Source organism: Uloborus diversus, chromosome 9, assembly GCF_026930045.1.
Source record: "Uloborus diversus isolate 005 chromosome 9, Udiv.v.3.1, whole genome shotgun sequence".
Taxonomy (NCBI): Eukaryota; Metazoa; Arthropoda; class Arachnida; order Araneae; family Uloboridae; genus Uloborus; species Uloborus diversus.
The window spans coordinates 59,099,534-59,113,183 of record NC_072739.1 but is presented as its reverse complement, the minus strand read 5'-3'; the positions used below and the strand labels follow the sequence as shown (position 1 = coordinate 59,113,183).

Below are 13,650 nucleotides of genomic sequence, written 5' to 3'. Positions count from 1 at the left end.
AGCCAGAAGAAATACACCGAATGAAATTTTTGCAAACTTCTACTGGGTTTATGTACTAGAAAGTATTCTGAATGAAATGATAGGTCACAATTAACGCTTTGTGGAAAAAAAATTCTGAGGATGAGGTTGACATTTCTATGGAATGACCCTACATTTTTTTTCGAAATCATTATCTGTCATGTTTGTTCTCCAAAAGGATCCCTATGCATAGTTACTCTAGAATATCAAAACAGTTAAACACTTTTTTGAAAACATTATAAATTTTTTTATCTGTCTCCCTGAAAATCGGTAAAAAAAGCAAATTTTTTGCTAATTTTTGTTGAAATCAGTAATTGCAAAATAGAACTAATTTTTTTTTCAAAAATTCAGGTCTATTTTTGGCAACAAATAGAAAAAGAAATTAAGTCCTCAAAAGCAAAAATTTATTTTTTATCTATTTTTTAAAATTGATGTTCTCATTTGGGAACAATGCCGCGTAAAAAATTAAGTTAGAACGTTGAAACAAATTGCGTAGAACGCGGAAAATTCTACCCTTTCCAACGATATGTAATATTAATATGTGCAAGTAATTTTTAACCGCCATATTTGGGAATTTATGTGAAAATTGGCCCTAAATTGGAATAAAAAAAGAACTACTCATCGAATTTTTTTCGAACCGGTCTGCAAACCTTTCCGGTGCCAAAAGAAAGATACGGTGAAAATTACAGCGAAATCGGCCGGATAGTTCTCGAGTTTTGCGCGTTCACACAAACAGACGGTTTTTGGAGACTTCATTTTATACTATGTAGAGATGCTAAAGCTAAAGCATGACGAGGGAAAGAGGCAACAGCTCTAAGCTATGGGGGAAACATTTTCGCCAATTTGGCATGTTCTACTGCATTCCTTTCTCATATCTCATGTCATTGATGTTCTACAGTTACAAAATTTGCTATATATCTCGAACAAGCATGGCAGATTAATTAATCGTATTTCAAACCAAAAAATGACTTTTCGTTTATTACTGCTATTGAACGCATTATCATTTTAACATGTAAATAAAACTGATGTGCTATATTTGTTGAGCGATTTCCCCTTTCTTCTTATCATCAATATTTTATCTTTTCAGAGATACGTGATTCTTCATTCAGTAGTTATCATCATTTCGCTCAATTTATCGTTTTTATTGTTTTCACAAACGAAATGCTTTTGGAGTATGCCTGCTTTTTGCTTAGAATATTTTATTGAAAGTTAATGTTGACTATTGTTGATGTTATTTTGGCAGAAGCATGAATGATTCTGGTGATGATTGGTTTTATGTGAAGCCTTCAACTGAAATAGATGTCGGGAGGAGGATGTTATATTTTGCTTCCGCTAAGTGGGACATACGAAAGTTTTCGCAAAGAGCATGGAGAGCGGATGAGGCAATAATGAGTCCTCGCTTTAATTGTCCTGATGCTTCTTGGATAATGTATGTGTTTCCGAACGGAAACAAATTGAACGGTTCAGTCGGCAACGTCAATATCGTTTTAAAGAAAATGTCAACCGGCAAGGTCACCGCTTTTTCTGAAATTTCGATAGTACTGAATGACAATACAAGAGCATTTGTCTTTAAAGGCCAAATTACACTCAATGAACTCCACAACAGTACTTGGCCAACTATATTGCCAAGAAGTAATGTGCTGCGAAAAAATAACGTATATTTAAAAAATGATACTTTAACTATTATCTGCGATCTTTTTGTAATGGGGGAAGAAATTCCCGAACTCCCTTCCATAGAAATAGCGGAAAACCCTAAAGGTAAGTTGAAAATTTCCTTTTTACTTTCTTCTATATCTAATATATAGAAGAAAGTATTGGATTCGTGCAAATTTTCGAATTTCGAATTTTGACGGATTCGAACGTTTTGAGGTGTGCTGAGTCCATTTCGACTATTTATGGAAAATGTCTGTCTGTCTGTGTGTATGTGTGTGTGTCACGTCTGTGTGTGATGGCCGCTCTACAGCAAAAACTACCGCATGACATCGAACGAAATTTGGTACACATATGTGCCCCTATGCGAACTTGTGCCCATTGGTTTTTGGCATGAATTCCTCCAAGGGGGGTGGAGCAATGGGACGTTTTTTGAGTTACGCGTGCTTGCTATTCCTCAGGAAGTAACTGGCGGAATGAAACAAAATTTGGTCCATATGTTGCCATTAACAGGAACAGGTGCTGATTCAATTTTGGTGGCAATAACTCAAACGGGGGTTGAGCTATAGAACGTTTTTTTTTGTCGTCAGTTGCGACTGCTGTATCTCAAAATGAACGGAATGAAAGAAAAAATTATCGGCAAGTAGGGATCAAAAAGAAAAAAAGAAAAAGAAAAATATAGAAGAAAGTTTAGTGATGGCCACAACATACTAGTTTTTATTCCCTGCTGTCTTTCTCTATACGCTATATTATGACTTACAATTGGATTTAAAACACCATAACTCCTATAAATAAATAAAAACATAAAATGCCAAATGTTCACGTCTCTCTTAACTGCGAGAGATCTCAACAGATAAAGCTAGAGCCGCTATACAGAATGTTTCTGAACTCTTGTGAAAAACTTCAAGCGGTGATAGTACACATCAAGACAAATAATGTAATAGCAAAAATAAGGGTCCCAAACGTCTTCCGAAGGAGATAGGCTCCATTAAAGTCTAGGGTCTAAAATTTCAAATGATCATAAAGAACGGAAAAAGTGGTCAATTCGTTTGCGGATCAACGAGTCTGGACTGCAGGCTTTCCGATGTTCACCTTCATGTCATTAACTTCACAGCAATGAGAGAAAACCTCAAGGGCATTGTTTAAAGATTTTCAATTTCTGTTGCAGCATTCTTTTTCCAAACTGAGGTCCAAAATACAAGGTCGTTCGCAAAAAGAAGACACTCTATGCCAGCTGTTCTGAATGATAGAATCAGGACATTAATATATTTATATTGAGTAAGGGACGGCTAGAGACTGCCACTCCCCTGGGGTAATCCAGCTTGGAAAGTGAAACTTCTTGATGTTGAACCTCCATAACGAACTCTAGTTTCTCTGAAACAAGAATGAGAAATACTGCTGTACCTTTAAAAAGTAACTTTTTATTACCTTTTCTTCCTTTTACAAAACGAACGTAACTAAGAGAAATAATTAAGACTATTGAGGTACTTTTAAAAAACTGGCTGCATTAGAATTAAACTATGTTTTAAGATATTAAGACTAACTGCACCTTTTGAGTATTTGTTATCAAGAAATCCTTTAGGGTGAGTTGGGGTAAAATGAAAACTTATGCCAATGTTTCAACATCAAACCTCCGCCTGCACAACTGCGATTTCAGGGACATTGGAGGACAGGTAGTGGGTCCTTGGTTTTCTCCACGCGAAAGTCCTACGAGAATCGTAGGTTAAGCTGAGAACCAGGAAACGTTTGTGAAGAGAACGGTCGTCCAGTGTCCATACTCCAATCTCTATGCTCTTTGCACTATTCTAAAAGAGTTGAGCGCTAAAAGAATTGAGCGGAATTCAAACTGAAACTCTTCTGGATCTCTCATAACGTGTTCTGGAAACGGTTGACCTACAAACTTGGGTTGAACGTGAGAACTGAGAACGCTGACAGCCTAGAAACGTGAAAGCTGAGAGGCTGCAAGAACCCCTGCTACGCCTCGCTATCATAGACAAATGTCAGTGGTCATATCGCAGACTGCGCCATTGAAATATTTACGGAGGGTGGTTTTCAAGGGCATTTTTCTCTTTTTTGAAGGGCTCTCAATCTCGGACGGGTCTTCGTGGTATTAAGGGGTCTTTGGCTTTTGGAGGGATGAACACCCCCCTGCAAATGTCAATCTTCTCTGACTGTCATGCTCCCTGGACGACCTTTTCTCGATAGATCTTGCACCATTCGTATACCCAAGCTTGAGTAGCGATGATACTCGACGTACTGGTACCTGCCAGTATCCGCTCTTCAAGTCCAGGGTCGAAAACCACTTGTGTCCAGACAGGGTGTCCAAAGTGTCATCGATGCGGGGAAGAGGATAACTGTCTTTCTTGGTGATGTCGTTCAAGCGCCGATAATCAACACAAAAACTGGTGAAGCCATCTTTCTTTCGAACCAAGACGATGGGAGAGGCCCAAGGACTGGACGAGGGTTCGATGACGTCATTCTCCTGCATCTCTTCCAGGAGGGTCTCAACCTCTTCCTTCTTGGCAAATGGTAGTCGTCTTGGATGCTGCTTAATAGGGGGATGTTCTCTAGTGTCGATCCTATGCTGCGTTAAATTTGTACGGCCGACGTCCTCCGATGTTGATGAAAACAGATGCTTGAAGTCGTCCAGCAGTTGCTCCGCAGCAATTCCTTGATCTTTCGATAATGGCGCACTCCCAATTAACTTCGATGTCAAAGACTCAGAACACACAGTCTCGGGGGAATTGATTCTTCTAATGATGCAATTTACTGGAATACAAGTTGCCAACACTTCACCTATCCGGATATTCTTCAGCCTTTCATTCACGTTGACGACTCTCACTGGAATTACATCCTTAGAAATGTCAACAAGCGTCCTTTTGGGTTATCGCTTAGGTTAGGGCATTCGATGAGGTCAAATCGAAAACTATTGCTTTCTTCAATAGAGCCAGGTATTAATGATTCTGATCTTGAGGAAATCGATAAATCTGTTTAGGCTATTATTTGATGAGCGGATTTTACATCACTCTCTGCGTTGAAGATGGTTATGTCTTCCATCATCGAGTGCAGTTCATTAGTATTGAAGTCCAAGGTGAAGTCATATTTCTTTAAAAAGTCCAATCCGAGAATGAGGGGGTCCGTGATATTAGCAACGAATGCCGTATGATGGTAAGTGGCACTCCCAAACACTATTTCCAAGTCCACTTTACCTTCAATCTCGATTTTGTCATCTTTCACAGTCTGGAGACTTACGCGAGGCGATGCCCACAAAAGTTTCCATCCAAATTCACGAGCCACATCTGTCCTAATGATTGTCACATTGGCTCCAGTGTTGACAATCAGTTTGCAGGGATTCCCATTTACATGTGCGTAAATGAAAAGTCCATTACTGCCACTTCTAGAAGAGGAAATCTGCAGAGCTCATGTGGTGGTGATTTCCTTCCCTCGCGTAGCTTGGCGAGTCGGACAACTCCTTCGCAGGTGCCCTTCACTACCACATTTCCAGCACTTATGCTCTTGCTTCTTTTGGGCTGTTATGCTGTTCAGATGCCTTGCTAAGCCACCGAGTTGTCTCTCAAGTTCAGCGAGGTGGGACGACCTGGAATCAGACTCATCAGCTTCCTGAGTCCGGATTAGATGGCGATCCACATGGGTTTCTTCTTGGGCGGCCTCGTATCTCATCGCATACACCAAAGAGGATGTCAGGTCGTTTACATTCGCCATCCGTAGAGCTTTCCCGATTTCTGGATCTCGAACCATGTCGCTGTAGTCGTTGAGCGCCAGGTTGTCTCGAACATCTGCAGGACAGTCGCAAAAGAAACATGAGACAGTCTCTCGACGTCCGCCCGCCACTAGCTCTTGCAGGGTTTCCCCGGTTTTCTGGAAACGGGACTTCAACTGGAGTCGGCTGAAATCTTTATGGCACTTCTCACCGAAGCGAAGCTCCAACGCAGATGTGAGGGTGGTGAAATCCAGGCGCTGGCTGTCCGGAAAGATCTGAAGAATGTCCGCTGCGTCACCTCTCAGGGATGCTGCAAGATGACAGGCCTTGGTAACCGAGTCCCATCCATTTGCTTCGGAAACTATCAGGAACTGTGTTTTGTACACTTGCCACGAGGATTTGCCGTCAAATATGGCAAGCTTAATTGAAAGTCATGTAGCTGAAGGTACAAAGTCACCAGCACCGTTTCCAGAGACCGCTAGTTTCCTTTCGAGATCTTTAAAGATCTCTTTAAGTAGATGAAATTTTCTATCCTCTTCTTCCAATTTATTTTCTACAGCATTGAATCGGCCTTCAACGGCACCAAATTTTTCTTCTATAGCATCAACTCGATGCTCTAAATCATTAAATTTATTTTTCATCACAGTCTTTACCGAAATAAGGTTGCTTTTAATTTCTTCTTGGTTAGAAGTTAAGTCCTTTTTCAGCACCGTTAAATCACTTTTCAATTGGTCTTGATTTGACGACACACTTGCAGTCAGATCACTTTTTAATTGTTGTTGATTAGCCGCTATGTTACTCTTCACAGAGCTGATTTCGTCAAGAAGTTGTTTTAATTGATTATCCATTGCGCGAGTAATCACCATAAAAATGAAGTCCAAATTCAAAGTCTTTATGAAAAAAATGTTAGAGGTCACAGTTATTCCAGGAAAATCCTGAAGAAGCCCCACGTTGGGTGCCAATTGTTAAGAGTTTGTGATACAACTTCAAACTTTTTTTGAATGCCGACAGTTCTTGAGAAAACACAGGAGATTTATTTACAGCTATGTACAGGAAGCATAGTTACAACTGCTAAAGAACTTTTTAAATTTGAGTTTTCTGCAAATGAATTTGACGCATATAGTACAGTCGAACTGGTTTATAACGAGTCCTGGTTTTACGAGAACCTAGGTTTAGCGAGGAAATCAAAAATACTTGGTTGGTCTAATAATACCTCTGTATTAACATAACTCGCTTTTAACAAACAAATCCCGCTTAAAGCAAGAAATACTTTTGTGATTCGTCAAATTTCTATTGACTTCCAGCTCAGCTTATCCTTTTTTGATAAACTTTCTTTACCATTCCAAAGTCAATCAAGGTTAGTAATATGTCATAAATTCTGAGAACAAGCGATGACAGAACTTTTTTCATTTGCGGAGTAGAAAACATTTAAAAGTAATAAATGTGTGTATGCATATGTGTATTACTCAAAAACAATGACATAGAAAATTAATCAACTTGTTTGGAACTGCAGTGATTAAAAAGAAGAAAAAAAAGCAACTATGATGAATTTTTAGGATTTTTTTCACGAACTCGCTTTTTACGAGCATTCGGTTATAACTAGCAAACATCGCCGTCTCTTGGCGCTCGTTATAAGCGAGTTCGACCGTATTGTTACTAGGGCTCGACCGATGCCGATTGTTCAAAGATGACCGATGGCCGATTGTTTTCTTCCAAATGGCCGATGGCCGATGGCAAAAAAAAAAAAAAAAAAAAAAACCGGAAATAAATTGATAAGATTGTCAGGGATTTAAAGGATCATTTATTCATTTCACTTTACTTCCTTTCTACGAATAAGGACTTGTAATCAAAAAAAAAAAAAAAAACAAAACAAATTTCGACCTAATTTCTATTTTACGATCACCCAATTTAAACTTCACTAGTTTTTTCGGCACATCTGTACACGCATATGTACCTAAGAACATATAGATGACCAAAATATCCGTCTTGAACACCTCCTCAGTTAACTATCGCACGTTTTCTTGTGGTTGTGATGTCTTCATACGCGTAAACTTGCGTCACTCAGAAACGTTATGAAATAGTTAGTTGAAAACTCATACGTACGTAGTATGATCTAAAAGTTCGAGGACACGCAGTATAAAACCTTACCTGAATAGTTCACATTACCGCAGCACATCTATCTACAAAATAATCACTTTGAACGACTATGCACTTCTGCCAACGTTCGTATAGCTTTTAGAAGCACTCCTGGCAGCCATTTTTCGTAACCTCCTGTAAGATCTCTTGCACTGCGACTTTCACGTTAAGGATGCACGGCTTATTGATCAATGCTCTGATATGACAAACAAATAACATAACGTTTCTTCGGACTTAGCTCCGTGTGACTCTTACCTGTTCCCAGCAAAAAAACATTCGCATGGACGCCGCTTTCTTCCGTCAGAAGAAGATAAAGCTGCATCATAGTAGGTTGTGAAAAAGGCTTCCAGGAGTGTTTCCAAAAGTTATATGAATACTGGCAGAAGTACATAGTCCTTCAAGGTGACCCTTTGAAGGTGGATGTGCTTATGTGCTTCGGTAATGTGAACTATTCTGGGTAAAGTTTTATACAGCTTGTCCCCGAAATTTTGGATCGTACTACGTACTATCTATATAGGATGTAGTTATGGTTCTCTTTTTTGACAGTTGCATGATGATAGAAAAAGAAAAACAGTCAAAAAAAAAAAAAAAAGACACTGTTTAGTAACTAACTGATCTGTTTTTTTTTTTAAATTAAACATATAACTAAGATTTCAGCAATATTGTAATAATGTATGAATTATGTGCACCATATAAAGTTAAAAAACTTTAAATTATGTTGTTTAATCACTCAAAAGAAAATTTAAGAAGAAAAATATGAAACCGTCAACAAATTACACAATTAAAGTGGAAAGATTGCACGTAGACATTTTTTAGTTATGAAATTAAACCAAAAGCGTAACAGATAAATTACAATATTAAATCATAATAGGAATATTTTTATACTTATTTAAAATTTATGAATAGAAAAATTTGCATTTTTCATAAAAGCTATAACAGCGACATAAATTTTTCTGAAAAAAAAAAGAAATAGCTATGAAAAGAGTGAGGTTCTTAAAACGCAGCTACAATAAACAAACTCGATATTTACTCCAAGTTAATAATAACTGAATACACATACTTCTTGATCTGATGTTTGTACACATAATATTGAACAATTTGATTGTTTAAAATCTTTTATGAAGCACTACAAACAAGTTCAAATAAAATTTTTCAATTTGACAATAATTTGCTGAAATTAAAAAAAAATGCTTAATAGAAAATCCTTGATATTTTTCTATAACATACTATTAAAAATATGATGAAAACGAAAATAACTCGTTCATTGATTTTATAAAAATGCATGAAAATAGTTACTTACAATAGAAAACGAGATGATGTGTGCATCACATCACTTCCTTTTACACCAATTTAATGTTATTTCCCTATTATTGCAATTTTAATGTGATTCTCTCTCTAACTCTCTAAATATCACCAACAATCGCCACATTAAAACCAGAATAAAAAAAATACTAAAAAAATCGCCAAATTTGTCGCCAAGTTGGCGAAAAAACTTGGTGACCAAAAGACTGGCGATATATCGCCAAGTGTCCGCCAAATTATAACACCACTTGAGTTTGCATCGAAATTAACAATGAATTCCATCCAAAAAGGGGCAAAAGACCCCTTTAGAAACACCCGAATGCAACCAAAAAAGGGAGGTGCACAACTAGACCCCACTAGGAGTCTACGTACCAAATTTCAACTTTCTAGGACATGCCGTTCTTGAGCTGTGCGACATACATGCACACATACGCACATACATACGTACATACAGATGTCACGAGAAAACTCGTTGTAATTAACTCGGGAAACTTCAAAATGGATATTTCGGGCGTGTATACGTTCTTAGGTACATATGTAAGTGTGGTCGGATCGAAAAAAAAAAAAAAACCTCAACATTTATTCGGGGGTGAGCAAAATGGAAATTAAGGCCGATATTTGAGTGAAAATGTTTTTGCGAATAGAATACTTCCTTTTTTGTAAAAGGAAGTAAAAATCGATCGCTATAAATGATGCAAAAACGAGCTAATGTGTGCATCACATGACTTCCTTTTACTCCAATTTAATGTCATTTCCTCATGATTGGCAATTTTAATGTGATTCAATTGTTTACTCTCTAAATATCACCAACAGTAGCCAAATTGAAACCAAATTAAAAAAAAAAAAAAAAATCTGTCGCCAAGTTGGTGACAAAACTTGACGACCAAAAGGCAGGAAATATATTGCCCAGCCCAGTGTCCGACAAATTATTACACCACTTGAGTTTACATCGAAATTAACAATGATTTCCCCCCAAAAGGGGGCAGAAGACCCAATTGGGAACATCCGAATGCAACCAAAAGAGAAGGTGCACAAGTAAACCCCATTAGGAGTCTATGTACCAAATTTCAACTTTCTAGGACATACCGTTTTTGAGTTATGCGAGATACATACACACATACGCACATACATACGGACGTCACGAGAAAATTCAGTGTAATTAACCCGGGGGTCGTCAAATTGGATATTTCGGGTGTCTGTAGGTTGCTAGGCATATATCCACGTGTGGTCGGGTCGAAAAAAAAAAAAAACTCAACATTCATCCGGGGGCGAGAAAAATAGAAATTAAGGCCGATTTTTGAGTGAAAATTTTTTCGCGAATACTTCTTTTTTTTTTTTTTTAAAGGAAGTAAAAATGGAGCATTACGAAATAAAGATAAAACAAGAATGAGAAATACGCAAAATGACATTTCTTGAGTAAAATAAATAATTGCTAAATATTTAAGAAATGCTTAAAACGACGAGGGAGGGGCGGCGGGCGTGTGTCACTCGCTGATTTTGGAGTAACTCACAACATTAAACTTCGTTTCCAACTTCGGCCTCATTTGTTTAGTACAGAACCACTACCACCAACGCCTCAGAAGAGTTTCTGAGTCGACCTCAGCACTTCTGAAGAAAAAATTCAAAAGACCCTTTGATTTCCGAATTATGTCACCATTCAAAACGTCTTTAATCAATTTCTTACATTAATGCTCTAAATTCTTCCTAAACAATAGATTAAGTTTGAAAAAAAAAATAATAATACTCCAATTTTATGAATGGTGTTAGTTTCAAACAACAGGCAGGGAGAGGGGATGCACGTAAGTGTTCTAAAAATTACCTTCGGTTCAACGGGAACCTATCAAAATGACACAAAAACCGGTTTCGTCATCTCATATTTGTTTCCATGGTCTGCAATTCGGCAATATACACTCTGTAACAAAAAAATCGATGCATCAAGAAGTAATAATCCGATTGCTTTGAAATTTTTTATGCATGATTGTTTTGACCAGATGTGCAAATGATTAAAATTTGGTGTCCAATCCAATGAATGAATAGTTTGATCTCCAGCGCATCGAAACGGCGCATCCAGCAGATGTATAAAAAGAGCAGTTCTTCAACAGTTATTAAAACTTTTGGTTTGATTGCGATTCAGATTACCTTTCAACAACTTAAAAATGCCTCGCCGCATGGTTCGTGCTCATTACGAGCAACTGTCAGAGTTTAAACGAGGTCATATAATTGGATTGAAAGAGGCCGGTTGGTCAAATCGGAGAATCGTTCGTAATTTGAGTCGAAGCGATGCGGCGATTCGAAGATGTTGGCAAGGATGGGTGGAAAATGGCAGAGTGATACCTAGGGTCACAACAAATCGTGATGACAGAGTGGTTGTCCGATCAGCTGTCACAACGCTTTCTTCATTTCTATGAACCATCAGACGTTCAACCTAAACACCAGTGTCCATCCTGACCATTTACAGACGGTTGGAACAACGAAATCTACACTCGCGCCGACCGTTACGCTACCTGCCACTGACGCCTACACACTGCCGAGCCAGATTACAGTGGTGCATAGCTCGATCAGGTTGGAATGATGCTGACTGGGAACGTATAGTCTTTAGCGACGAATCCCGCTTCCAACTCTGTCCTGATGATCATCGAAGACGTGTTTGGAGACACCCTGGGGAGAGGAGGGATTCTGCTTTCACTACTGCACACCACGCAGGCCCTCAACAAGGCATTATAGTCAGAGATGCCATTTCTTTTGATAGCCAGACCCCTTTGGTCGTAACTAGAGGTACACTTACTGCATAGCGGAACGTCGACGACATCCAAGGACATATTTTACTACCGTTCCTTTGCAGTACCCTCGGCTGGTTTTCAGCAGGACAATGCCAGATAACACACAGCATGTGTTGCTATGAACTCTCTGCAAGCTTGTCAAACTCTTCCGTAGCCTGCCAGATCGTCAGATCTCTCTCCCATCGAGCATGTCTGGGATATGATGGGATGGCGATTGCATCTGGCAAGGAATGTTGATAATCTCGTCCGACAATTGGAGCGAATTTGGCCGGAAATACCGCAGGGCAACTTCCGGGAGCTTTATCGGTGTTTCCCACGTCGTGCTTCAGCTTGTATCTAGGCTAGAGGCGGGTCAATACCTTATTGAACTTGTTACTGTAACTCTGGCATAAATTATTCAATTGTTCTAAGTATTTAATCACTTACTATTCTGTGCATTATCTTCCTATCAACCAATTTACGTCTCAATCGGATCACTCCTTCTTCGTGCGTCGATTTTTTTTGTATAGAGTGTATCACCAAATGATCGTCAGTCTGAGAGACTATATTAGTTTTGTATTGAAATAAGTAATTAATAGCCACAAACAAAACGAGTAAATAGGCTTTTTAGAACACCCGATCGAAAACAAAAAGGGAAGTGCACAACTGGAACGTACGCACACCCCACATGCGAAATTTTAACCTTCTACAGCTTACCATTTTTGAGTTATGGCTTATGAGAGATACATACGTACATCCAGCCGCAAGAAACAACGCAATAATTAATTTATTTGGTACCTGAATGCAGTACTAAAAACTCTTTCAGAGGTGACTAAAATAGAAATTCATACTGAAGTTTAAGTAAACAATTTTATATAAAAACAACAACTCCCTTTACTGTGCATAAAAAAGTAAAACAGCAAAGGTCTTTTTTTTTTCGAAAACATCGGCCAATTCCATCGGTTTTTCGATGTTTTTAAGGCCGATGAGCCGATGTTTCCTGCAAGTTAGCATCGGCCGAAGATGCCGATGGCTAAATTGTTGAACCATCTGCACCGATGCATTGGCCAGGCCGATGCATCGGCCGAGTCCTAATTGTTACTAATATTTTGTTATACTTGTTTTAGGTGAGAAAGCAACAGAGAAAAAAGACGCTGGTACGAATACATCATCCAAAGACTTCGGTAACGTGTTTTTGCGTAAAGATCCACCCACAGAGAAAGAAAACAATCTACGTTTAATATTGAAAGATTTCGAAGAATTGCACAGTAACCAGAGATTTGCAGATGTCATTCTGAAACTAGGAAAGCACGAATTTCCTGCGCATAAGGCGATTCTGGCAAGTCGATCCAAGGTGTTCGAAGCAATGTTCGAACACGACATGCTGGAGAATCGACAACACACTGTGGATCTTCTCGATATGGAGCCTGACACAGTCAAAGACATGCTTCGTTATATCTACTGCGGCAAAGTTCGTGAACTGTCTCCCGAAGAATCTCTCAACTTGTATATAGCAGCAGATCGGTACGATTTGCAAGAGTTGGTGCTCCATTGCCGTAAGATTATACTCAACTCGTTGTCTATTGACAATCTTTTCGAAGTATCTACTGTTGCCGATTTGCACAATGACCAGTTACTTATGGATGAAGTGAAATCCATTTTATGTAAAGATATGAAAGAAATTTTAAAGACAGACCAATGGATATTGTTTGCCAAACAGAACCCGATTTTGTCTTTAGATTTAATTAGGTCCGCAATTCTAAATGAATGACATTAGAATATGTATTTTATTTAGTGTATCTAATCATGTTGTTTTATTTGATTAAAAAGGTCGCTTTTCCGCTTTTAACTCATGCCCTTAGCTTTAAGAAGACATTATGTTCCTGTTCTGTAACTATCGAATGACAATACTATTCGAATTAGTTTTGAACAACCAGCACGTTGTAGAAGTCCATGAGTTGCATGGAAACGAGATTTAAAAAGCTGTTCTGAGCACCTGAAATAATCGTAATTTGATCATGATAATTTGATATTTAAAAAAAAAGGATAGAATTGAATACAAAA

The 13,650-nt window shown here is 38.4% G+C and overlaps 1 protein-coding gene across 1 annotated transcript; it reads left to right on the top strand.

The window, feature by feature from the left end:
• The first annotated feature begins 1,721 nt into the window (after positions 1–1,721).
• Positions 1,722–13,357, top strand: LOC129230248 (TD and POZ domain-containing protein 4-like). The gene is made up of 2 exons (XM_054864649.1): positions 1,722–1,776; positions 12,714–13,357. The coding sequence occupies exons 1-2, from the start codon at positions 1,722–1,724 to the stop codon at positions 13,355–13,357; spliced, it is 699 nt and encodes a 232-aa protein (XP_054720624.1).
• The last annotated feature ends 293 nt before the right edge of the window (positions 13,358–13,650 follow it).